Source organism: Vombatus ursinus, unplaced genomic scaffold (genome assembly GCF_900497805.2).
Source record: "Vombatus ursinus unplaced genomic scaffold, bare-nosed wombat genome assembly UNPS02014772.1, whole genome shotgun sequence".
NCBI classification, from domain to species: domain Eukaryota; kingdom Metazoa; phylum Chordata; class Mammalia; order Diprotodontia; family Vombatidae; genus Vombatus; species Vombatus ursinus.
In genome coordinates this window covers 13,459,405-13,484,741 of record NW_020954550.1, presented here as the reverse complement: position 1 = coordinate 13,484,741, position 25,337 = coordinate 13,459,405, and the positions used below count along the sequence as shown (strand labels likewise).

Below are 25,337 nucleotides of genomic sequence, written 5' to 3'. Positions count from 1 at the left end.
TTAATTTGCGTTTCTCTAATTACTAGTGATTTAGAGCATTTTTAATATAATATATTTATATTATTATTATTTATTTAATTTAATATATTTATAGCTTGGATTTCTTCCTTTGAAAACTACCTTTGGCAATTTGTAAATTGAGGAATGGCTCTTATAAATTTGACTCAGTTCCCTATATATCTTAGAAATAAGACCTTTATCAGAGAAACTTGGTGCAAAGATTTTTTTCCCCATTTACCTTCTTCTCTTCTAAAATTAGATGCATTGGTTTTGTTTGTCAGAAAGCTTTTTAATTTCAGGTAATCCAAATTGTGAATTTTAACTTGTATGAATCTTTTTATTTCTTGTTTGGTCATCAACAACACCAACAACAACATCCTAGACATATTAACATCCCATTATATAGCATTGGTAGTTTTGTTTCTTGAGAGATTATGATGTTCCACGTTCTATGATTCCCAGCAACACTGATTGCACACCAAGAAAATATTGATATTAAAAAGAAGGTTTTGCTGCTAGGGAGGAGCTTCAAAGTTTTGCAAATTAAAATTCAGTCTACTCTATTTCTCTTATTTGATTGTAGACCCAGACAGAAATTTTAAACTTTGGAGGTAGGGTTAGTTTTTATTGGGAAGGTGAGGAAATTTTTATTGGATATGTTAAGTCTGTAATGCTGATAGGATGCTCAGGTGGAGTTGGCCTCCAATCCACCATTTATCAAGCTCCTCCTATGAGCCAGGTGCTGGGAATACAAAGATGCAGTTGAAATAGTATCTGTCACCAAGGAGCTTATATTTTTCTGTAACTGAGTGGAAATAATATATTAAAAAAATGAGATATTTGCTGTGTGGCAAGTACTATCAGCTGGTGGTGAACAAAATCAGATGGTAGTGGAAGGAAACAAGGGACTATACAAGGCACGTGAGTGAGAGGGGAGGGAAGGAGTATATTCTCTGCATACGGGACAGCCAGTAGAAGGGCACAAACCAGAGACCTTGAGTGTAGTGTGTGGAACAGAAAGACAATTTAGCTAGATTATAAACTACATTAAGGAGAATACTGTGTAAAAAGATTAGAAAGGTAAATGAATCTGGATTGTGAAGGGATGGAAATGGCAAACAGAGGAGTATATTTGATTGTAGAGATAAGAGGGAGCCACTGGAGTTTTTGATGAAGGGAATAACATGGGTAAATCTGAGTTTTAGGGAAAATTACTTTGACAACTGTGTGAAAGATGAAATGGATAGAAGAGTAGATCCGGGAAGATCAATTAGGAAGCTATTGCAATGTTGTAGGTGAGGAATAATGAGGGCCTGAAGGATAGATACAAGAGATGTGAAGGTGAAAATGATAAGATTTGGCAGCTGACTGGTTATGTAGTGTGAGAGTAAAGGATAGTAAGACTGATACAGAAGTTTTGAACCTGAAAACATGGTAGTGTCCTTGACAGTGATAGGGAAGTTTGGAAGAGGAGTAGATATGGCAGAAATGTTGAATTCTGTTTTGGATATGTTGACTTTGTAATATCTATCAATCAAACAGTCAGTCAATATTTCTTTCTTTCTTTTTTTCTTTTTTGGTAAGGCAGTTGGGGTTAAGTGACTTGCCCAGAGCCATACAGGTAGTGAGTGTTATGTGTCTGAGTCTGGATTTGAACTCAGGTTCCTCCTGACTCCAGAGCCGGTGTTCTATCTACTGTGCCACTTAGCTGCCCCTCAGTCAACATTTCTTAAGCACTTATTCTGTGGTAGGCACTGTGTTAAGCTCTCATACCTATGGGATGTCCTGGTGATACTAGACTGGAGCTTCAATAGAGTACAACCACATATGTAGATCTGGGAGTCTTATGTGTAGAGATGGTAGATAAACACATAAGACCTGATGAAATTGCAAAGAGTGTAGAGAGATAGTAAGTTAGGATATGTAAATTTAGAAATCATCTACATAGAGTTGATAAGTTGACCTCTGTCATCAGATGAGATTACCGTGGGAGAAAATGCAGAAAAAGATGTAGCAAAAGGAACAACAAGCAAAGATGAGCTAATAGAAGAGATTTTGAATGAATTGTCAGGTAGACCAATACAGATGAGTACCAGTTTTCAGAAGGAAGTAGAAAACACTGTCATGCTATAAGATGGTCAAGGAGAACTGAGAAAGGCCATTTCATTCTAGGACTTCTGATGTTAGAGGAGTTAGCAATGTGGGCATAATGTGAATTATACAGAGTTTTAAAATAAATGTTACATTAAATGAGTTGAGGATTTGTTTTGCTGAACTGTACTTTTTTGTTACAAAGGTGAGTTCTTTAGGGAGAGAGGGAGAGGATTTCGAATTGATAATATTGTTTAGAGAAGAAGTTATCAAAATAACATTTAAAGAAAAATTAAGGAGTAAGTATTGAATTAGTGGTGAGGGGAGTAGAAGCAGTGAGTGTAGACTGTGCCATTTTCAAGCTTATTGTAAGGGGAATGAGAGGTTGATATTCTCATTTGGGAGAATAGCAGAATCAAGAAATTAAAAAAAAACCAAAAGGAAATATATGATTCAGAGGATAGAATCTGGTGCGAACAGTGAAAGATTAAAGATGAGTAAATGATAAGTGATATGATCTCACAGGGAAAACTCCAGAAGGACTTGCAAAAGAGTTGATGTGATGGACCTACGTGGAAGGCTTAGCCTTGTCAAAGAAAAACTACCTTGTATTCTGAGACATGAAGTAATTGAACACAGAGGATGGTTTTGAGGTGTAGAGTATAGAAAACATGAACATATTGGGGAAGTAATTAGTGGAGGGACAGCATGTGCAGAGACCAAGATGAGATATTGAGTATCCGGTGTGACTAACAGCAAGAAGGCCAGTTTGGTTGGAATACAATGCTTAATTTTTTTAATTTTCGTTAATCTGAGTGGGTGGAAAAGGGCAGAATTCAACTAAACAGCATCAACAAAATGTGTTTTTTATTTGGTAATTAGAAAGTCATTTCTGATTTTTGAATGTAGAAGACAGTTGTTTAACAGAATTACTTAATTCTAGAGTTTGGGGGGTTCTTATCCCCCACCTAGTCCTAACAAGTGGTCATCTAATCTCTGCCTGCAGATTTCTGTGGAGAGTTTACCACCTTTTGAGGCAGCCTATTCCACATAGGTTTAATTGTTTGGAAATTCTCTCTAATGTCAAGTTTATATAATGCCTTTTTTGTAACTTTCATGCGGTGCTACTGATTCTTCTCTGTGGGACCAAACAGAACAAGTTTAATTCTTCTACCAAATTAGAGCCCTGCAGATACTTGAAGACAATTGTCATGTCTCTCCCCTTGTCTTCTTTTCTCCAGGTTAAACATAACAAGCGTCATCAGTTGGTTCTCATTTGATATGGATTCAAGACCCTTTCCCAGTCCTGGCTGTTGTCTATTGGATACTTGCTAGCTGATCAATATCTTTCATAAATTTTGGTGCTAAGAACTGAACACAGTACATTAGGTATGGTCTGATCCTGGTAGAGTACAGTGGGACCATTACCTCCTTATTCCTGAAACCTATGCTTCTTTAAATGCAGACCAAGGTCATATTAGATTTTGGGCTGCCACAGCACACTGCAGACCAATATTGAGCTTGTTGTTTGCTCAGACCGCTACAGCTTTTCCAGACAGATTTCCCTAATCATTCTTCCTATACATGTGAAACTGAGTTTTTGAAACCAAGTGTAAGACTTGACATTTATCCATATTGAATTTCAACTTACTGGATTAAACCCATTGCTGTAGCTTGTCTTTTTGGATTGTGACTCTGCCATCCAATGTGTTAGCTATCCCTTCCAACTTTATGTCCTTCGCAGATTTGATAAGCATGCGATCTATACCTTTATCCAAGTTACATTTTTATCCAGTGCATTTTGCTGTAGAACTCATGCCAAATTGTTATTGAACCATTAACAACCATTCTTTGAGCCTGGCCATTCAGTTAATTTCAGATGCATACAGTTCTGTAGTATGATTTAGCTCTTATTTTTCCAATTTGTCCATAAGACTGTCATGAGATATTATCAAATGATTTGCTAAATAAAATCTGAGAAATTATATCTTTGGTATTCCTCTGATCTTATAAACTATCTTGTGTTTAACTACTTTTGTGTATATGTGTACACACATGTATATAGTATACATGTATGTATTTGTTAAATTATGTTATATATTTTTTTATATGTGCTTGTCTTCTCTTTTAAAATGGAAGCTCATTAAGTGCAGGTATTGTTTTGTTTTTTGTATTTATATCCTTAGCATTTAAACACAGTTCCTGGTATGAGTAGGTGCTTAATTAATACTTACTGATTGATTACTAACCCTGTCAAAAAAGGAAATGATTATAAACATAGCATAGCTGATTCTAGTTGAAGTCATGCTGATCCTTTCCAATCAATTCTTCCTTTTCTAGGTGTTCCTTCTTTAATGATCTGTAGTTGATTTTAATTTACAGATTCTTTGCTTCCCCTTTTTGAATATTGACACGTTCGACTTTCTCACAGTGGATAGAGTGCTGGGCTTAGAATCAGGAAGACCCGAGTTTCATATTTGCCCTCAGATACCTATTAGCTGTGTGACCCCAGGCAAGTCGCTTAATCTCTGTCTGCCTTAGTTTCCTCAGCATCAAAATTGAGATAATAGTAGCACCTACTTCCCAGGGTTATTGTGAGGATCTGATGAGATAATAATTGTAAAGCACTTAGCATGGTGCCTGGCACATAATAGGTGCTATTTAAATGTTAGCTGTTATAATAATAATTTTTACTATTAATATTAATATTATTCTCCATTCTTGGAAAAGTGCATCTCATGTTCTCTATGATCTTTCAGAATTCACTGATTCCTCAAGAACAGCTATTTGCTGTCTTACTGCCACCTTAAATACCAGCTCCTTGTTAACCATTTATGTTCTCTCATTTCAAGTACACCAAGGTAATAGGTAAAGAAAACATAGACTTTCCTACTGGCTCCCTTCTTGGGATTTTGCCTCTTAAGAACCTGTAGGTGTCTTAGGTGCTATTTTTGTTCCTTCATTGTATCACAATATCTTGCTTGGTAGATTATATATAGGGAATTTTCTCTCTCTCTGTATTCTTTTTATTTGAAAGCCCTTTTGTTTGGAATTGAAAGACTCCAGGCAAGCTGATCTTTACCATCTTTGGTTATATGAACTCCATATCTGGTCAGAAATATGCTTTTCTGTGTTTTAAATCCCTGGTGTAGAAATATAAATTCTATATGCCATCACCGTCTTTTTAGTTAACTGCTCATATCTCAGATCAGTTTTTCCCTTTTGCATCCATTTCACTGAGCAACAGGGAAATAAACAGCCTGTGTCCCTGTGGTTCTTTACTTTCTTGCTCAACACTTTGTCGTATTCACCATTACTTTCTAGTTTCCTTCTGGCAGCATCATTTGTGCTTATGTCAGAAGTCAGTAGTAATCATGTTAATAAGTTATGGGAGATTCTCTAATATGTCTTGTGTACATGTCTCGTGAAAGGTAACGGGCCTTTATTGTTATCAGACTGATAAATAGTACCTTAGTAACTCTGAGAAGGTAGTTACCAATTACAACTCCATTTTCCATCAGTGGTTCTGGTTGGTTTTGCCTCCAGGGAAGATGATGCACCCTTCTTCCCCGTCTCCCTTCCCCCTTGCCTTTCAGCTTCCTTTTGTGTGCTGTCTTCCGCCTTCAGTTGTGAACTCTCTGGAGAGGTAGGCACTTTCTTATTTGTACCTCTAGTGCTGAGCAGAGAGTGGGGCACGCAGTAGGCAATGTTAATGGATATCTTGTGTCTTGGAGAGCTGTCCCTTAGGTCCTTTCACCTCCTCTCCTTAGAGGGAGACCATCTTATATTTGGAACATAGATAGTAGTCACTTGGCTGTGCCAGAAATGCAAACCCCACTTACTCAATTCAAGTCCCTGCAGACCTTGTTTTTTTTTTTTAAACTTATGAGTAGCAAGCCAGCTGCTCAGTAGGGCCTTTACAGACTTTAATCACTTCTTATCAACTTGAGAGCTATTCCCAACTTCCTTTCATTTGTCTAAACAACTCTATAGTCAGCCCTACTTCCTTTTCCTTTTCTCACATAGTTTCTTATTTGTTTTTACCAGTTTGTTTTACTTAGCAAGTTACTTTATTCAGTTCTTTTGCTTCAATTCTTTTCTTTAGGTTCTTACCTTCTCTTCCTTGAGATTGAATCTTTGTGCTCTTTTTTCCTTTCTCAACTGTGGAAAATAGGACAGAAAAGTAAAGATACCAGGACCCACTGGGTCCCAAACTCCTGGAGACTAATAGTTTGAATTGTAGTACTTCTGAGCAGTGGAGAAATTGTGTCCAAATTCTCCAAACAAGATTTGCCACCTATGGCCAGCCTGAAAATTATTCCACATAGCACAGAAATAGTTTGGAAGGGGGGTGAGAAGCTCGGGTGGGAATTGAGAAGGAAGATTGTCTGGAAGAGAGAAAGAGAGTGAAAACAAGTGAAATTAATCTTGTTTCTCCAATTTTTTTTTTTTTTTTAAATTTTCTTCTGCTTTCCCTATGGGCAGGGATATAGTAAGTGCTCTTTGTTCTTCTGATATTCTGTACTTTTTCCTGGCCTTACATATATGCTTGTGTCCTTTATTACCAGTCCAAATATTCACATTTCTCTTGAATGTTATATTTTAGGCTCTTTATTTTGTTTCTTTTTTGCATTAGTAAGCTAAATGGTTATGCAGTAGATTATTATAGACTAGCTTTGTGTCAATTCAAATACCCAGGCTTACTTTGGAAAGGAGAAGACGCCCTATACAGTGGATCTTGCCGTACAACTATTTAACATGGTTATTTAACTGTCTTCAGCCACAAATCTATCACGATTTGATAACAACTAGATAGTCTTAGAGTTGAAAGGGGCATTAGAAGCCATCAGGTGTAGTCCCCCACCTCCACTTTACAGGGGATAAAACCACAGAAAGGTTAAGTGATTTGCCAAGGGTCACACAGCTACTGCATGTCAGAGGTAGGTTTTGAATCCAGGGCCTCCTGACTCTAAGTCTATTGCCTTATTCACCGTATAATAGTGCCTCTTATTTCTCATCTCATTATCTAGATTAGATATTTCTTTATTTCAGTGAAATATCTGAAAAAGTCTCAGAATATATTTTAAAAAATAATATTGTCTTATCAGTTGAGTTTTCTTAAAGCAAGACGTGCTTTTTCTTTTGAAAATTTTATTGTTTCACTTCCATACATATACATATAAGAAGTATCTGATCTTGCACTATTAAAATAGAAAACCACATGTTCCTAGCACTATTGTTTTTTGTTAGTGTAACATCACGGTGTTTTCTATAAAACTATAATAGTTTACATTATGTAGCATTTAAAATTTTATTCACAACCTTTAAGATAGATAGTCCAACCATTATTAGATAAGAAGCGGAGGCTTAGAGAGAGGGACTTCAAATATTTCATTTTTTTTCACTGTATCAAACTTGAAGGATTTGTGGGTATCGTCATCACCCTGGCATTTTGCATGCTTATGAGTCAGGATGTGATCCTGAAGATCGTGGTCTGCCACCAAGCCTTTCTTCAGCATGCATTCGACTTGGCTTATGACTTCTGAGGAGTGTTGAGAATTTGGAATCGCTTTCATCCATGATGAAGGAAGGGTTGGTGTAATTTAGTATAGCCTTGGCCACTGACTACATGGGCAAGGTGCTTAAGCTCTCTCCACCTCAGTTTTCTCATTGTTAAATAGAGGAGTTGGACTTGACGGAATTTAAGGCCCTTCGTGGCTCTGAATTTGATCCCATGGTCTTAAGGGTAAGAGAATAGCTTGTTCTCCCTTGTGATTGGCTCTGCAGGTAATACCAAATTATTAAACTAATTGGGAAACTCTGACTTGCCTAAAATTGAATTTCCAGTTAGGTGGATCAGATTTCTATGTTATTTTGATTACATATAGAAAGAGTAGTGAAATATACCATATTATTAAATCATGAACAAACCATTGTTGTCGTAACATAATTTTACATGAATGAGAAAGTGAGATTGGCAAATACTAGAATAAATCCCAATAGACAAAAATATTCTAAATTTTATGTAAAATTATGTTTTCAGTTGACTTTTGTTTTTTTGTAAACTTTGAGATTTCTCTTCACAGGAATTTACTTTAGATCATCTAACTTTTAATGCTGTGAAAAACTGATATCTTTTATAGTTCACCTGTTATTGAGAACCTAATAGTATTCACAATAAAAATTGTTAGACTCATATTTGTTAATACAGATGCCTGAATAATCTCCATTGTTATTGAAAGGACTTGATTTTAAAAACTCATTTTTAATTAAAAATTTTTTGAGCTCAACTATGATAAAAATAGACTTGCAAATTTGAAAGAATATATGATTTTTTTCTTTTAATAAGCTAAGTTGGTATGTGTGGTCATTGTGATGTCCTTAGTTTTTGTAAAAGTTCACTTTTCAAGTGATATCTCATTTTTTCTTTTAAAAATATTTCTTTTTTTATAAATATCTCATTTAAATGTTAATTTTCATAAAATATTGGTGCTTTATAGTTTAAAGAATCTTTGTTCATTTATGCTACCACAATATCTTTGTGTTTTGGAGTGTAGTTGTCTTTTAGACAGATTCCTGAATTAGATCTCTGTGCCCTCCAGTGTATTCAAATTGGGCATATTCTACAATTTTGTAATTGTGTACCTAACCTTGGACAAGTTCTTTTAAGTAATGGATATCTTAATATGTTGAAGCCCTCCTCTCTTTTCATTCAGAGAGGCACTCAGCTTTTTACCTCAGCTAACCATGTGCCATCTAAACTGAGGGATTGTGTTCTTTTACAGTGGATAAAAATTTCTTCATCCGTGAAATGGTGTCAACTTTTTATTTGTTAACAGATTTTCTTCTTTTATCTGTAATGGGAGTCATAGTTTCATCTCCTTTCAAGACTTTGAAAATTTTAGATTTTACTTGATTGTGTCCTTTTGGATTTGAACAGGAAAATTTATTTCATGATTTATATATTTTTAAAATGGAATTTTAACAGTTATTCTGTAACTTACTTTGCGAACTCTGAGACGTGACCCAAATGAGCAAGTACGTTAAAATTTCTTGGGCAAATCGTGTTTGACCCGCTATATAATGTAAATTAGGATATTTTTTCTTAATGCTATTTTACTACAGTTTTATTCCATTAAAAATTGAGGTGCTTTTCCTTCAGAATCTTGACATTGGGTAACTTAAAATTTATTATGTTTCCTGCTCAAATTACTGTATTACTGTTTATCTTTTCCTTAAAAATCTGTGGTATTTAAACATATTTCATCTGAATAAAATAGCATGACATATTCAGTATTTTGAAGGATGATTTCTGTTTCTTTCTAATATGCTCTCTTCTTGAAGTTTGGATTTAATATAATGTATAGCTCCAAATAAAAGAGGTGGAGATAACTTTCATGATACATTTTATGAAATTGTAATTTATTATAGGTATAGTACATTAAATAATTTAATAAAATAGAACATTCCCCCAGTTATTAATGTGGATTTTTATGGATCTAAAAGCTACCACATTAATTCTTTAACATGAAAACCATCCATTTTTATGCATATAATATAGTAGAAGTTTTATTTCCATCCCCTTCACTTCAGTTTTCTGTTAAAGAAATTATGATAGAACGTGAGAGTTTCAAACTTTACCCATTTTTCTCTTGGACTTCTTTGTAAATTACAAGATTATGAATCATGATGCATAGTTGACTCATTCAGTCCAATTAGACAAGCAGAATTTTTAGTTGATCGTTTCTTATTGTTGACAGGCAGCATGGCAGTGGTTAGTGTGTAGACTTGAGAGTTAGGGAATATCTGATTTTAAATCTCACATCTGATTACTAGTCAAGTGACCGTGAACAAATGACATAAATTTTCTGAAACAGAGGAACTAATACTTCTCTTCATCTTGAAACTAGTTGCAATCTGTACTTGTTAAAGACATTCCATACTTGCTCCTTCCCATTCTAGGCAATTGAAATCTTTTATTTAGAGGTGTAGGTTATAGAGACAGAAAATAGCAAATTGAATACTTAACCAGTAACAAAAAAGTGGGTTAAAAAAATTATACATTTGGAAGCTCCTAACACCTAAGCATATCCAAGTTTGGGTACATTATTTTAATTGTCATTAGATTATACTAATACTTTTGGCACACTTACTTGACAGTTGTAAAAAATACAAGAGAAGTGACTTGGTATAACTGGTATTTGTGAATAGGACTAACTTAAAGAATATCCTATTCAATATATGTTGGCTTTTAGGAGGATTTTTATTATTGTTGTTGATTTGTGTGGAATTTTTTGTTCTTTTTTGTTATTTTAGAGTATCTTAAGTTTTATTTATTCTTCCTTTAGGGATTAGGAGCAGACAGCAAGAACCTGTATCCTTTCCTGCTCCCCATTATTCAGCTGAGTACAGATGTTTCCCAGCCACCACATGTTTATCTTCTGGAAGATGGTTTAGAATTGTGGTAAGAGGAAGAACTCTGGGTCTCAATTTTACTTTTATTCCTGCCTTCCTCCTTTAGCTACTCTGTGGAACTTGCCGTTTTGGGAGTATATTGAGATTATAATAAATTCCTCTATGCAAAGATTGTCTCTCATGAGAGGTTAACAAAGTTGGAATGTGATTTTATAGGATATACAGAAGTTATTTTTTAACTTCTTTAATCCAGTGAGTTCTGAGATATGTCTGAAACACAAGGTTTGATCCAATAGTGATTTGTTTTTTTTCTTGGCATAGTAGCATTTAATTTTATTGTTGACATATATTGCTTTCCTGGGAGGGTTAACAAATATAAACAAAAATAACTTCATTAACACTCATTAGATTCAATTTGTTAATTCAAAGTTCTTGATCTGTTAATCCACATGGCTACAAGGAAGAAATGATTGTGTGTGTGTGTGTGTGTGTGTTTTAAAGTCTTATCTACAGCTTTTATATTTACACCATAGCCATTTTTTTTTTTTAAGGCAGTTGGGATTAAGTGACTTGCCCAGGGTCACACAGCTACTACATGTGTCAAGTGTTTGGTCTGAGGCCGGGTTTGAACTCAGGTCCTCTTAACGTCAGGGCCGGTGCTCTATCCACTGTGCCACCTCGCTGCCCCCATAGCCATTTCTTCAGAGAGAAATATTTAACTAAAGACAAACCAAAAAGTGACCCAGTTTGACAATAGAGGCAACATTCTTTCTGTGGAAGGAGGTTCCCAATCTTTTTTGGTTAATTGTGTTCCTTAGTATCTCAGTAATTTTTTCAAATTTACCCAGACCAAAAGAAATGCCTTTTATTAAGTCTAAACAATTTAATGGGTCCTAATATCCTAACAACTTAGAATCTTTTTGAAAAAATTATACTCATAAATTAAAAGAAAATTTTTTACATTCTTAAATAACCATAGTTACTTATTAATTGAATGTGTGCACCTCTCAAGCACTGCACAATCTCTCAAATCTTGGGATCAGATTGGATACCACTCCCTTCATTACCTGTTCCACATTGTTTTTTCACACTGTCCTTTCTTTTTATCGCAGCAACTGTGGAAAGATGGTTGCAAATGAGAAGGTTTGAGAAGTTATGGTGTAGCTGAAAGTAGAATTTAGTGCACAACAAAGAATGTAACTCAATGTAATGCTGAAACTTGAGCTAGTATCCAACAAATGTCATGTGTGATGATTGTCCCTGAAATTTAAAATTACTCACATGCTGCCTCTGCAAGTTAACTGTGTGCCCTGGGCTACCAGATGGATATTTGAGATTGATTAGAAGACTCTTCTCTTCTCTCCTCAGTCTCCCTTTATCTGATGGGAATGCAGATAATTTTGATTAGAACAGAGATAACCAAAGAACTTTCTAAGGCAGATTTTGAGCTCTTAATAGTTAAACCTGTTTAACAAAGGTTTGAAAAATTTAGCTGTTCTATCAAGTATCATTACATCATATTCCTAACTGAACCTTTATGATATGCCATTAGATTTCTCTTGTTATATGATAGAAACTGAAAAAAAAAAAGGTTTTGTGTTTTGCTGTATTGCAGTATCAGATTTAATTTTCTTATTTGACATTTAATCAATAAACAATCGGGAAACATTTATTAAGTATCAACTGTGTGCCAAACACTATGTTAAGTGCTGGGGGTACAGGATATAAGAAGTGGCAAAAGACACAGTTTCTTCCATGGGGTAGACAACATAAACAAATATAGACAAAAGTAAGTTATATACAGGATAAATAGGAAATAATTAACAGAGGGAAGGCACTAAGAATTGAGAGGTTTGAAAGGGCTTCCTGTAAAAGGTGGAATTTTAGTTGGTACTTAAAGAAAACCAGGGAAGTCAGTAGGCCAAGTTGAGGAAGGAGTACCTTCCAGGTATGGAGTCTAGCCAAAGAAAATTCCTGCAGCCAAGAAATGGAGAGTCTTTTAATTTTTAATTCTATGTTGCTGTATGTAATGTTTTCATTTGTGCTTCGTTTACCTATAGAATTTTTGAGCTTGTTGATTAAAGGACAGCATGTTGTACCATTGATTCCTTAATTACTTAGTGTATATATATTCTTGAAAATTATCAGGTTACTTGAAAATATAACTGGAGAAATTAAGCAATAAAAATGTAAGAACATTATTTGTAAAAGAATATTTTAGATATATTAAAAATATAGTAGTAGAATTAATTAATTAAATTTACCAGATTTTCACATTAATAACTTTTTTTCATTGAATCATGGAATTTTAGAACTGAATAGAACTGCAAAGATTATCTAATCTAGGCTGCTTGTTTTACACATAGAGAAACTCAGAGTGGTTCTGACTTTTTTTATTGTCAGCAACCTCCTAATGGCCTAGCTTCAATAGAATTGTTTCTCAGCCTGTGGCTTTTATACCTACATGTAGTTTCTGTCAGTCAAGAAGCATTTATTAAGTGTTTATATGTGCCAAGTGCTGTTCTCAGTGCTGGGAATATAAGCAGGAAGAAAGTCCTGGCCTTCAAAGAGCTTACATTTTAATGCAAGAATACTACACATAAAAGAGAGCTGCAAAGCAGGGAGTAAGGGAAGAGAGAAAGTCCTGTGGAGATGAGCCTGCAGTGTAGCCTGGAGAAGGATAACAAATATAATCCTCTAGTTTCATTAGATTATCAGCATCCTAAGAAAAGCCAGCTATTTTTAAAAAGGAAATAGGCTTGATTGTTGAAGAAAATGTTTTTCCCAAGTCCTGCTTCTTTGACAAAAACTCAAAATATACCCATTCATGAGTAGGGGTGAGAAAGTCCCATTACGCAAGAGTGAGGTAGGAAAAGTTAGGGAAATGGGTCCCTAGGGCCTTTCCATTTTGTGTTTCCTCCCCTAGATACCAACAAACAATCATTAATGTTACGTTACACATTACTTCTTTTTTGGGGCATTTTTTCTAATTAAATCTTAATCCTAAAACATAAATCTCCTTTGTTGTTGTTTATATTATGGACCTACCTAACAGTGCTTTATATATACTACATGCTTAATAAATGTTTGAATTGAAATAGAATTTTTACTGTATGCTGCAAATTTTCTCAGAGAATTTTATTTTAAAAAGTAAAGGAAGTTCAACCTATTGTATTTTTAAACCATTATTATGTAAACAACATATAAAGAGGAAGCATCAAATAGTAAAAAAAATATAAAAACTTTAAAATGAGAGATTGATCTGAATTATAAAGATAAATCATGCAAATACATGAAAATATTGTCATGTTTAAATTGATTTTTAGGAGTATGCTAGGATTCTGTAATTTTCAACATTTTGTAGTGAGAACAAGAAACTTAATTTTGCTCTTGGAGGTCTTGGCCCCATTCTTTCCACTGCTGTGTTGCCCCCTCTGCTCTAGATGCAAGTGGATGGGGTCAGAGTTGGGAAGCATTCGAGGTGCCTCCATCCTCTCCTCTCCCTTTCTCTATTTACAGTCTCTTTGATACTTATGACATCTAGTATTAATCTTTGGTGAATGATTTCCAGACAGTACGTCCATCCTTGATTTCCCCACCAAGCTCAAATCTGTTATTTTAAACTGCCATTTGTATAAATTTTCATCTTTCTTTGACTTAGTTTCCTAATTCGTTACATGAAACTAGATGAGCTGTAAGGTGTCTTCATGTTCCAAATCTGTGATCCTTTGATCTATATCTGGATATTATAACAAGAACAGCAGCCAAAAATAGTAGTTAGCATTTACTGTATGCCAGGTACTATGTTAAATGCTTTTACAATTATTATCTCGTCAGATATTTGAATACAATGAATCTTTTCCTATAGATGATAAGGGATAATCCTCAAAATTAGGAAGTATCTTGTATTAGAAAAAAACAAACCAGTTTTGATGGGTCTGGGGAACACCTTTTCTGCTATTTTACTGTTTACGCATGTGTGTACATATGGCATTCTTGAGTTCTGAAATTTTTTTAGGGAGATTATCTCTCTCATCACTATGTGCTGTGTCTCAGCTGTGGATCATATTCAGTACTCCTGGGAAAAGAAATTATGTTTATATCTGTTATCAATTTTAAAAAATATGTTTAATAGAAGGGAAAATGACTTGCATTTTATTTTATCTTTTTCTAGGTTAGTGACATTGGAGAACAGTCCATGTCTTACACCAGAGCTGCTTAGAATCTTTCAGAACATGTCCCCACTTCTTGGTATGTGTTCACATATAAAATTTTTAACGTTTATATTTACAATCAGTTTTTCAGCCATTGTTGATTTTAAATTATTATTTTCATTTTTGTAACTTTACTGATATTTAAAAATTCATGATCATATTTGAATAATTTTCAAAGTTTTCCTTGGGTTTATTATTTCTGCTTATAAAGATAAAACTACAGCATGTAAAATTGGACTTTAAATTGCCTAATAAACATTGAATGAAACATTTTTAGCTGTTAAATTCTTAATCAATGTCTTTTGTATGTGTTAATATCATTAACTGATGTATTTATGTCATCAATTAGTTACTGTTTAAGAATCTTGGAAAAGAGAAAATTGAAACAAACAAACCATGTTTCCTGATTTTATAGAAAGATTCAAAATTTAAAATTCAGCAGATGTTTTGTATGCTATCGGATTTTAAGGTAGAAAGTGATTATCTAGTATACAACCCCCTTACTTTTCTGAAGTGGAAATATTTGCTTATTAATATGAAGAGACATGCCCACAAGTCAGATAGCTAGTAGCTAAGGAAGCTATGATTCAGACTTAGGCTTGATGACTCCTAATCCAGTGTTCCTTCCACTGTATCGTTCATGTTCTAAAGCACAATGTGATGTGCTGAATATACAATGATGACAGTTATTGTAGTAACTGCTCTCAGGGAGTTTTAAGATCTGGTTAAGTGATAAGTCAATAACTATAATGGAAAGTGAAATGTACTAAGTCATTAGGAATGCTAAAACAGATACTCCAGAAATATTCATGAAAGGATCATTTCAATCTGATCATTGTGATGCGTGGAAGAAATGTTGCCTAAAGACCTTGAAATAAGTGAATTTTGACCATGGTAATTTTGGCTAGAGTTTATTCAGTGTATGTGAATTGTAAATTCACAATTGTGGATGAAGTTAATATGAGTTAAGGAAATGGGTCCTGGTTAAGTATGGCTTAGAAAATAGAGAAAGTCATGGGCAGGAAGGAAGAAGGTCAAATAAGACTGGAAAGATAGGTGGGAGTTTGATTATGTATTCAAAGGAATTTTGTAAATTTAGAACCCTATGGTTTCCTTCAAAGCACAGTTCAGATTGTTTTTTTCTCCCTTTAGAAAATTTCTAATATTATGTTTTATATCTTTCATATTTACTTATCTGTGAACGTATTCACTTCTCCTTAAAATATGTAGTCTCCTTGAGGGCAGGAATGGTTTAATTTCTGTCTTTTTATCCCAGGTATCTTTAAATATGGTACATTTATTTAAAAAGTTACTGAATTTTAGAATGTAAAAGACAAATGTCAGCTATAAGTCTTTCTTTTCTATTATTTGGATTTTATATATTCTGAAGACTCTTGTGTTTTGTGGATCATTGACTGTGAGTGTCAACATTGCTGTTGAAATTGTGCTTTAAAACTAGTGAAAATTGACAATTATTTCAGATTCAAAAGGCATCTTTATTAACTTGTGAGTATACACACACAGACACCCACACACCCCCACACACACCCCCACCTTACAGATAGTCAACGATGAGCAAGAAAATGAGTATAGGTGACTATGAGAAAAATGACCATGACCTAAAAGGAGAATCATGGGCAGCTTCAGAGAACAAAGCTATGATAGGATAATTTTGCTGAAATAAGAAGTTGTAAATCCTGATTTACTAAAAGCCATGGATGTTGAATTTCAGTGCTACTTCCAGCTTGTAGTGCTTTCCTGCAGAGCCATTCTGCTTGTGTCAAGGATTGAGAACCTGTAAGTGGTTTCCTCATCTCTATGACCATGCCTGTAGTCCATGAATTGTAGACTTGGAACTGGAAGGGATGTTAGAGCTCCTCTAGTTTAACAACATCTCTTTGCCTCTGCCCCCTACTCCTGCCAATTTTGCAGATGAGAAGCTGAGTGCCCAATAGACTCTGACTTGCCGAGGTCATAAAGGAATGGTCTGCTTTGAGAGGTTTGGTCCCCCCTCCTTGGAGTGGTAACAGCATAGATATATCTGCTCCTCCCTCTCACATATCTGTACTCTGGTCAATTTTAACAAGCTCAGATTGGGTATGGTGAAGTATTCATGGTATCATGGTTATTTTTCGGTGTGGTTTTTATCAACTTTTTCGTTTTTATTTGATTTTCTTGAAGATTTGAGGTTAGTTAGTCCTGAGTATATTTACTTTAAATGACAGGAGAACAATAAGAAGAAGTTAATATCTAAAGGATTAGGCCAGTGTTCATTTTAAAATATGAAAATAGTTTTGTAGCCTGTGATTTCAGAAAACTATTTGAAAAGCAGAAAATATTTTAAATATTCCATTAGTTTTCTATTATGCAATATTTCTGTTATTTTAATTTTAGTATTGTTAATATGTGTCTACACTATTGAGGGGTGGGGTGGGGTTAGTTTCTTAAGTTATTTGCCCATCTGAAAAATTAGATGCTTGGATTAGATATGGCCCCTTCTAATTATAGATCTTTTGATCCTGTGTTTAGGGGAAATCTCAATCCCCCTCACCCAGATCGTGAGGTTTCTAGTGCCTGGTTTTTGTTGCTCTGCTCAAAGGAACACATTGCTAGTGTGATTCTTGAGTTTATTTCCTAATGAGGCTATTTTATGAAAATGAAAGGCAAATCTTCTTGAATTTTTTGCCTCATTTTCAATTATTCAACTTTCTGTAGCCTCCCCTTTAGCGAAATTGGCTTATTATTCCCTCTCTACTGACATGCCTTATCTTTTCCTCCATATCATTTTCACCCTTGTCCTCTCTGTGTGTCCAAATTCTACTCAGATTACAAGACCCAGACATTACATTTCTTCAGAAATTAGTGGTGGTCAAAAAAGGGATGTTTAGGAAAAACCTAAAAGCATTCTTTGAAAACCATGTATCTTTTCTTTCAATTTCTTTAGCAAATTTTCTGTGTAATTATTTTAGTAATGCTTTGTGGTATTTGTTTTGTTGTAGTGAACTGTTACTTCTCATGTATTATTTATTGTTCACCTGTATTTGTATTTAGCCTTGGAAGGAGAAGTCATAGAAAGGCAGAATCATTTTGCCAAGTAGTTGAAGGGTGGTCATGGAGGGTTTTATAGAATTATTCTTGTCTCTGGAAGGAGAACCAAGGACAGTAGGCAAGAGGTATAGATACATAGTTCTGCTCAGTGTATGAAAAAATGTCTAAGAATTAGAGCTCTTCAGAAACAGAATGTAGTGTCTTCTAACAATTTTGTATCATTGGAAATGAACAAGTAGAAGGTAGATCTATACTTCTTTGGAATGTGGTAGAGGTATTTCCTTTGTTAACCCAGTGGTTGTACTAGACAAAGCCCTAAAGAATTCTTAATCTGGGGTTTGTGAACTTGGAAAAAAAATTGATAACTGTATTTGAGTTTTTCTTTGTATTATTGTGTGTGTGTGTGTGTGTGTGTGTGTTTTTAATTAAAATCTAAGGAAGCATTAAAAAAAAAAACATTCTGAGAAAAGAGTCCATAGGCTTCCCTTGACAGCCAAAGGAATTGTTGACCCAAAGTTAAGAATTTCAGCTCTATGATCTCTTTAAACCCTTATGATACTTTGGTTATGTGATTATCTTGTTTCTCTAAGTAGGTAGCAGGCCCTTTGAAAGCCAAGTCTGTATTCTGTACTTCTTTGTATCCCACATTGTACCTAGTGCATATTTTTATTGTTCAGTCCTGCTGTGTGTGATCCGTGTAAAATTTTGTGAAGAAGAAATAAAGTGGGAATGAGCATACATGAGAGACTATGAAATCTGTACCAAAGTGTTTGTTTTTTTTTTTTTTTTTTTTTTTTTTTTTGGTTAATTCTGAATTCTAGGTGTCATCTGCTACTTTGGGGCTTATTCTCATCTATAAAATGTGAATGAGCTGTTTCTCCTTTAGGGAACTTAAAAGAAAGATCAGCACCAGAACAAAGTCAAAGACCCAGAAGTCCTAAGCACCAGCAGCATTCTGCCTGATGTCAAGGTTTAGGGATTGTTAGATTGCATCAGCAGGTCAGATGCCAGTGCTTGTGGGTCTGGAAGGTGTAGAAGCAGGGCTGATGGTTAGGTCTAGTGTTAAAATGTAGGTGTGACTATTTCACCTCCCTATTCAAAAAACTCCAGTGAGTCCCTGTTACTTCTAGGGTTAAATAGAAACCTCTCCATTTGGCATTTAAAGTCCTTCAGCCTTCTCCAGGCTGTATTAGTGGCTCATCCCCACAGGACTTTGCCACCCTTGAATCTCACTCCTGCCTTGGGATACTGCTCTCATTTGGAATATGCTGAAGCTTCTGTGGCCTCACCTTCTGAGTGGCTGGTTCCTTCTAGAACCTCCCTTAAAAAAGGAGGCCCAGGCCAAAGATGTCTCTATCCCTCTCCAGCTGCATTGCTGACTCTTCATTTTTCTTCCCAGTTTATGCTTTCCCTTCCCTCTCCCCCCCCCCCCCCCCTTTATTTTATGTCTTCCTCCATCACAGTGTAGGCTTTTGGAAGGCAGGGATGTATTCCCAGTGCTTAACACAATTCCTGGTACATATTAAGTTCTTAATAAATGCTTAGACTGACTACACAGTCTAGCCCTTTTCTTAGACTTTTATTTTCCTTCTTAGGATCCAGCAGCACTGACCTTCTTGTTGTTCTTTTCCCAGATTCCCTGTATCCAGATTCCATTCCTGGAATGCTCTCCTTCCTCATCTCTGCCTCCTAGCTTCCCAGGCTTCATTTAAAATCATTTAAATCCCACCTTCTGCAGGAACCTTCCCAAGTTTCCCCACTGCTAGTGCCTGCTTTCTAGGATTACCTCCCATCTACTCTGTATCTCTCTCTGTGTACATAATGATTTGCATGTTTTCTCCCCCATTAGATTGTGTTTTTTGTCACTTCCCCTGTTTGAAAAAAGAGAAATACAAAACTCTTTAAACAGATATACATAGTCAAGCAAAACCAGGTTCTCTGCTATTCATTTCCAAAAACTGATGTCACATTCTGCATCTTGAATCTATTACCACTTTGTTAGAAGGTGGATAGTGTAGTTCACCTTAGCCTTTTAAAATACTGGATGTAGTTAAAAGATTTAAAAATTATATTGTCTTACTGAATCTAAAAGTGTACATAATATCCTGTGTTGTAATTCTGGCTCAAATTTGTAATAGTTTTTTAAGGTTACAGAACAATATAGGCACTGTTGTAGCTGTTGGAAATACAAAGACAAAAATGAAATGGTCTCTGCCCTCAAGGAGGTCACTTTTTAACATATAAGTGGATTTAAAGTATATGCAAGGTAAATTTAAAAAATTGCATTGGGATACCACATCGGGGATCAGGAAAGGCATACTGCTGGAGCTGGAACAAACTGAATTTTGAAGAGAGCTAAGAATTCTGAAAGGTAGAGGTTAGAAGCAAGTTCATTCTACGCATATGAAACAACCTGTATAAAGGAGAGGAAACAAATGATAAAATGCTATATCTGGGCAACAGCAAATAGGGAAGTTTGCCTGGAACTTCTGGCCATGAAGGCTTTCTGAATGGAAGAAAGCAGTCTAACTCCCACTCATCTACTCTAGCAAAAACCTAAAAATCATGCCAGATCGAATAATGATCAGGCAATTCATTGAGAAAGTGTAGAAAGCGACTTCTTTGATTTCAGAACTACATAAGAAGGTAGTCAGAATCCTGCAGGGCTGCAGGGGCCCACCACCAATAAAGCCATCATCAGTATAGGAAACAAGCTGGCAGTCTCCCCAGGATGACGAGAGCTTGGTTGTAAACAATTGTATTTTGCTAAGCTCTGTTTTAGGAGAGACAGCAAAAGACAAGGGCTCCCCCATGAAAGGCCCAGTGAGTTAAGAAATACACACTGAAGACATTGAAAGTAACTGGTGGCAGCGCTCATGGTGCCCCAGACTCAGGGCTTCTGGGGTCCCTAGTTATCTGTCCTGAGATGCCATAGAAGGCCTGAAGATCCAGGGCTCAGAACCTCAAAGATCCAAGTGATCTAACCTAAGAAGGTAGAATTCAGTGCCGGAACCTAGGTGATACAGTTTGTTCAAGCATCCAAAAGCCCAGCAGGATGCAGAGCATGGTCCAGGCACAAAGCACCAGTTCAGCAGCCAAGGCTAGAGAAATCAGTGAGCTGAGGTACATAGACACACATAGATCTAGAGATAAGCAGCAATCCAACCTAGAAAGAGAGTGTAATTCTTTGAGAACTGCAGAGACTCAAAGGAAGAAATAAGATTTTCTATAAGGATGATCTGTATGAATACCTCGAAGTAAGGAAGCAAAAGATTAAAAAAATATTCTTCTGGAGGAATGAATTTGAAGGAGATAAAAAAAAAAAGCTTAGAACAGAGAGTTGTAAATGTTACCTAAGTAATGGACTTCCTGAAAATTAGAATAGACAAACAGAAATCAGTGACTTCATGAGACAGCAAGGTATATTAGAACCAAATCAGAAGACTGAAGAAAATAAAATAAAATGTAAAGTATACATTATCAAAAAGGAAAACAGGTCAGAGAGAGAGAGAATTTAAAAATGATCAGATTCCCTGACACTATAGTTTGGGAAACCACACATGAGGACTGTTCACAACTACTAAATCCAAAGGGTTAAGTGAAATTGAATGTACTGATAACGCCCTGAAAGAAGCCCTACAATTTGTCCATACCAAAATCCAGAGCTTTCAGGTGAGAAAGAAAAATACTATAAGTCCACAAAATGAAGAGTTAAGGTACTGAGGAACTCACAGTCATGATTACACAATATGAAATCTTTGAATGTAATATCCTAAAAGGCAAATGATAGGAGATTACAACAATTAATTACAACAATTTATCTTGCCAAATTGGGTATAATCTAACAGGGAAAAAATAGACCTTTATTGAGGTCTGTTATTAATAATTATTATTTAAAAATTGAGAACTTTGGGGCATTTCTGATAAAAAAAACAAACCAGAACTGAATAGTAACTTTGAGATGCAAACACAAGATTCAGTAGATAACTAGGAAGGCAAATTTATTTGAACATTTGGAAGAGTCTGTATGAAAAAGCTTAGTTGTCATAGGAGAGAAGAAACAATGTCACTTTGGCATTATTGACATTAACCTTAATGTCTTCAAAAAGTATTGCAGTGACATTAAATGTGGGGGGGGGGAAGTTCCTGGGGTTGGATGGTTCTATTTTGAGGGTCTTAAGAGGAAAAAGAAAAAGAAGAATAAAAGGAACTCAGTCATGTAAATAGGATAAAGAAGGTATTGGAATTTAGGATTTCTCTTTGTAGCCCTAGCATATGCTTCCGTGCTTTGTACATTGGTGTTTGTTCATTGAATCTTTATATCTATTTTATAGATGAAGAAATAGTTGTAGAGGTTCTTTTTCTTGCCCATGGTCATTCTATTAGTACATCTCAGACCTAGGACTGGAACCAACTTTTTTTGATTCCAAGCCTAATATGCTTTCCCTGATAATCATGCTGCCCCCTTCTATTTGCCTCAGGCGTCTCAGTGGGCTCCCTTTCTCCCCAGTTGATCCGATGTGCTTTCATTTTAAATCTTTTCTTTTCCTATTCCTTCCATTTTCTAGATCTCATTGAGATTCGGCTCCTTCCTAATAATGTGACACAGCCTCACTGGCCACCTTTTTCAGCACTAGCCATATTCACTTATTTTCACTTATTCTTCCTGACTCACTCATTGGTCTAGGCAGGGGAGTGGGAATAATCTTTCTCTCACGTTGCCACTTGCTGCTTCTCTTACCACTGTCACTCAGTAATCTTCCCTTTGAGATTTCACTCGGTCCACATCTACCACTCAATCAAAATCCTGATAGCTGTTGTCTACAGACCTCCAGGTTACACTCCACTTCATTCTCAAGGAGTTCAGTACCTGACTCACTATCTCTTCTTTGACTCTTACTTTCAAACTAGGGGACTTCACTATAGGTGCTGATACTTCCTCAAACACCCTAGTCTTCCAGTTCCTCAGTTTACTTATTTTACATGACCTACTTCTCCAGCCCACCTCAGCCACATGCCAAGTTGGTCATATCCTTGATCACACACAAGCGTACCTCTTCCATGTTCATGAACTCTGAAGTTCCCTTGTTGACTACAGTCTGTTCACGTTCCTCTTCTTTTACTCTTCTTTACAAAATTAGACTTCTTCATCTACTCAATGACCTCCAGTCGCTTGACCTCTCAGTTCTCTTCCAGGTCATCACCTCTGTGCCCTTCTCCTTTCCCCATCTTGTCCCCTTGGTGAACTAGTTCAGCTCTATCTACACTGTCCTCTTGAATCCCTTGCTTCCTTATCAGATTGCCAATCATGCCCTACTAAGCCTCAGCCTTGGATTACTCTCACCATCTGCCACCTTTGCTACCAAGCACATGCTGCAGAACAAAGGCAGAAAAAAATCTTAAAACTGTGCTGACAAGGTCTACTACAGGTCTGTGTTACACAATCTGAACTGGATTTTCACTGTCGCTAGCCAGTCCTTTTACACCTCCCTAATTAATTTACTATCTCACTCACCACAGCAACTCTTCTAAACCTTTTCTTCCCTCTTCACATTTCCCATGGCTTCTTCTGCTCCACCCTCTCAGCTGAGAACCTTGTGTCATTTTGCTGAAAAAATTGAAGCCTTGCATCAAGAGTTTCCTTTTCTCTCCTCCTTATCCTCCATTATCAAGATGTTTTCTGTCACTATTTCTGCTTTCACCCGTTTCTCAAGAAGAGGTTAAAAAGAAGCTCATCTCCTTGACAAAATCAAACCTTCTACATACACAGTTGATCCCATTCTATCTCATATCCTCCAGCAGAGAATCTGCTTTTTGCCTATCTGACCACTCTTTCTCAGTCTTTGCTGGATCTTCATCTAAATCATGTCCTAACTGTGACTAACCCTCAGGGCTCTGTACTAAGCTCTCTTTTCTTCTCCCTCTATACTACTTCATTTGATCTTATCATTTCCTATGGATTAAATTGTCATATCTAAGCTGATGATTCTCAAATCTACTTATTTAGCTTCTGTTGACCTCTAGTCTCCTATCTTCACTTTCTGTCTTCAACTCCCATTTCCAGTTCAAGAAATCTCAAATTGGATGTCTTGTAGACATCTTAAACACTAAACTTAATATCTTTTCCCCCCAAATCCTCTCTTTTTCCAAATTTTCCCATTCTCCTCAATTCCCTAGGCTTGTAATCTAGACATCAACTCAACTCCTTATTCTCTCATCTGCCTCATCCAATCTTGTGGCAAAACCTGTCAGATTTTACCTTTATAACATATAGTATCTTTGTTATGACATGACATGACATGACATAATATCCATTTCCTCAGATGTTACCACCTCCCTGGTGCAAGTCCTCATCTTCTCATGCATGGAACATTGCAATAGTCTGCTGGTGGGAGTTCTGCCACAGGTCTCTCCTCATTTAAGTCCTTCTTTCACTTAGCTGTATTTATTTATTTATTTATTTTTTGTAAATTGGCAATATAGTGGTAGGGGTTGCATGTCTGTGAATGTAACTTTAAATTATTGACTATTTTGGACAACACATTGTAATTCCTTTAAATACTGGCCATCAAGAAAGGATAATTGTGATTTCGAAAGTGCTTAGTGAATCTAAGTTTCTGGAAAAATGTAACAATCAGGTAGTAGGGTACCTTTTAATTCTACTATATTTTAAACAGGACATAAATACTACATATAAAGCATACAAGAAGCCAGATAATGTCTATTTATGATTAGCATGAAATTATTATATTAAAATAATATTTTAAAGCAAGTATAATCCTTAGTTGAGCAATGTACAATTGTTGTAACCATTATAAATGATCGTATATAGTAGATTTGGTAATATTTTGTTGCATAGAGAGCATACTTTTAGTTTTATGGAAACTAAAAACAATGAATTTTGTCTAATTGCCTTATGTTTTTTGGGCTCATCAGAAGTAATAGTTTTGATTGAAATGAAGGAGTCAGATCAAGTGCAGACTTGGCTCCAAGGAAAGGAAAAAAGGGTGGCTTCCAAACATGTGACTGACTCTAAATGACTTTAAATCTGAAGGCATGTAAATAGGAACCTGTCAATGTCTATTAAATGAACACCAATTAAACAATTAAATAATGAAAATCATGTAAATTCTATGTGAAAAACATTATGCTAGAGTCTGAAAGACTTATGGAATTGGAGAAGATATTGGTCCTGGGCTTGTGGAGTTTACAGTCTAGTCAGTTTTTGCCAGATGTGGCAAGTGTATGGCTTCACTGCCAACAAATTTAGACAAGTTCAGTCTGGGAAAGAATATTATGCCTTTCAGGTGATTATGAAAAGTTTCCTAGGCTTTAAAAGGTAGGTAGGCTTCCTGTAATGTGGGTGGGCCAAAGGAATTCCAGGAAAGGAAAAACATGAAAATCATAAAGAAAAACACAGAAAATGGAAAGATAAGTATGTGGGGTACACAGTGATCTATGGGGAGTAGTACAAGAAGGTAAGGCTGTAAATGTTAAATTAGGTAGTGCCAGAGAGGGGGAGGACCCTGAATACTAAAGGATTTAAACTTTATTTAGTGGGTAGCAGGG

At 35.7% G+C, this 25,337-nt stretch overlaps 1 protein-coding gene across 1 annotated transcript in view; it reads left to right on the top strand.

Annotated features, from left to right (window-relative positions):
• Positions 1 to 25,337, top strand: part of IPO11 (importin 11) — a 216,045-nt gene that overhangs the window by 93,439 nt on the left and 97,269 nt on the right. The window contains exons 21-22 of the mRNA XM_027863585.1: positions 10,440 to 10,555; positions 14,681 to 14,757. Of these exons, the coding sequence (XP_027719386.1) occupies positions 10,440 to 10,555; positions 14,681 to 14,757 (193 nt within the window). The remainder of the gene's footprint in view (positions 1 to 10,439; positions 10,556 to 14,680; positions 14,758 to 25,337) is intronic.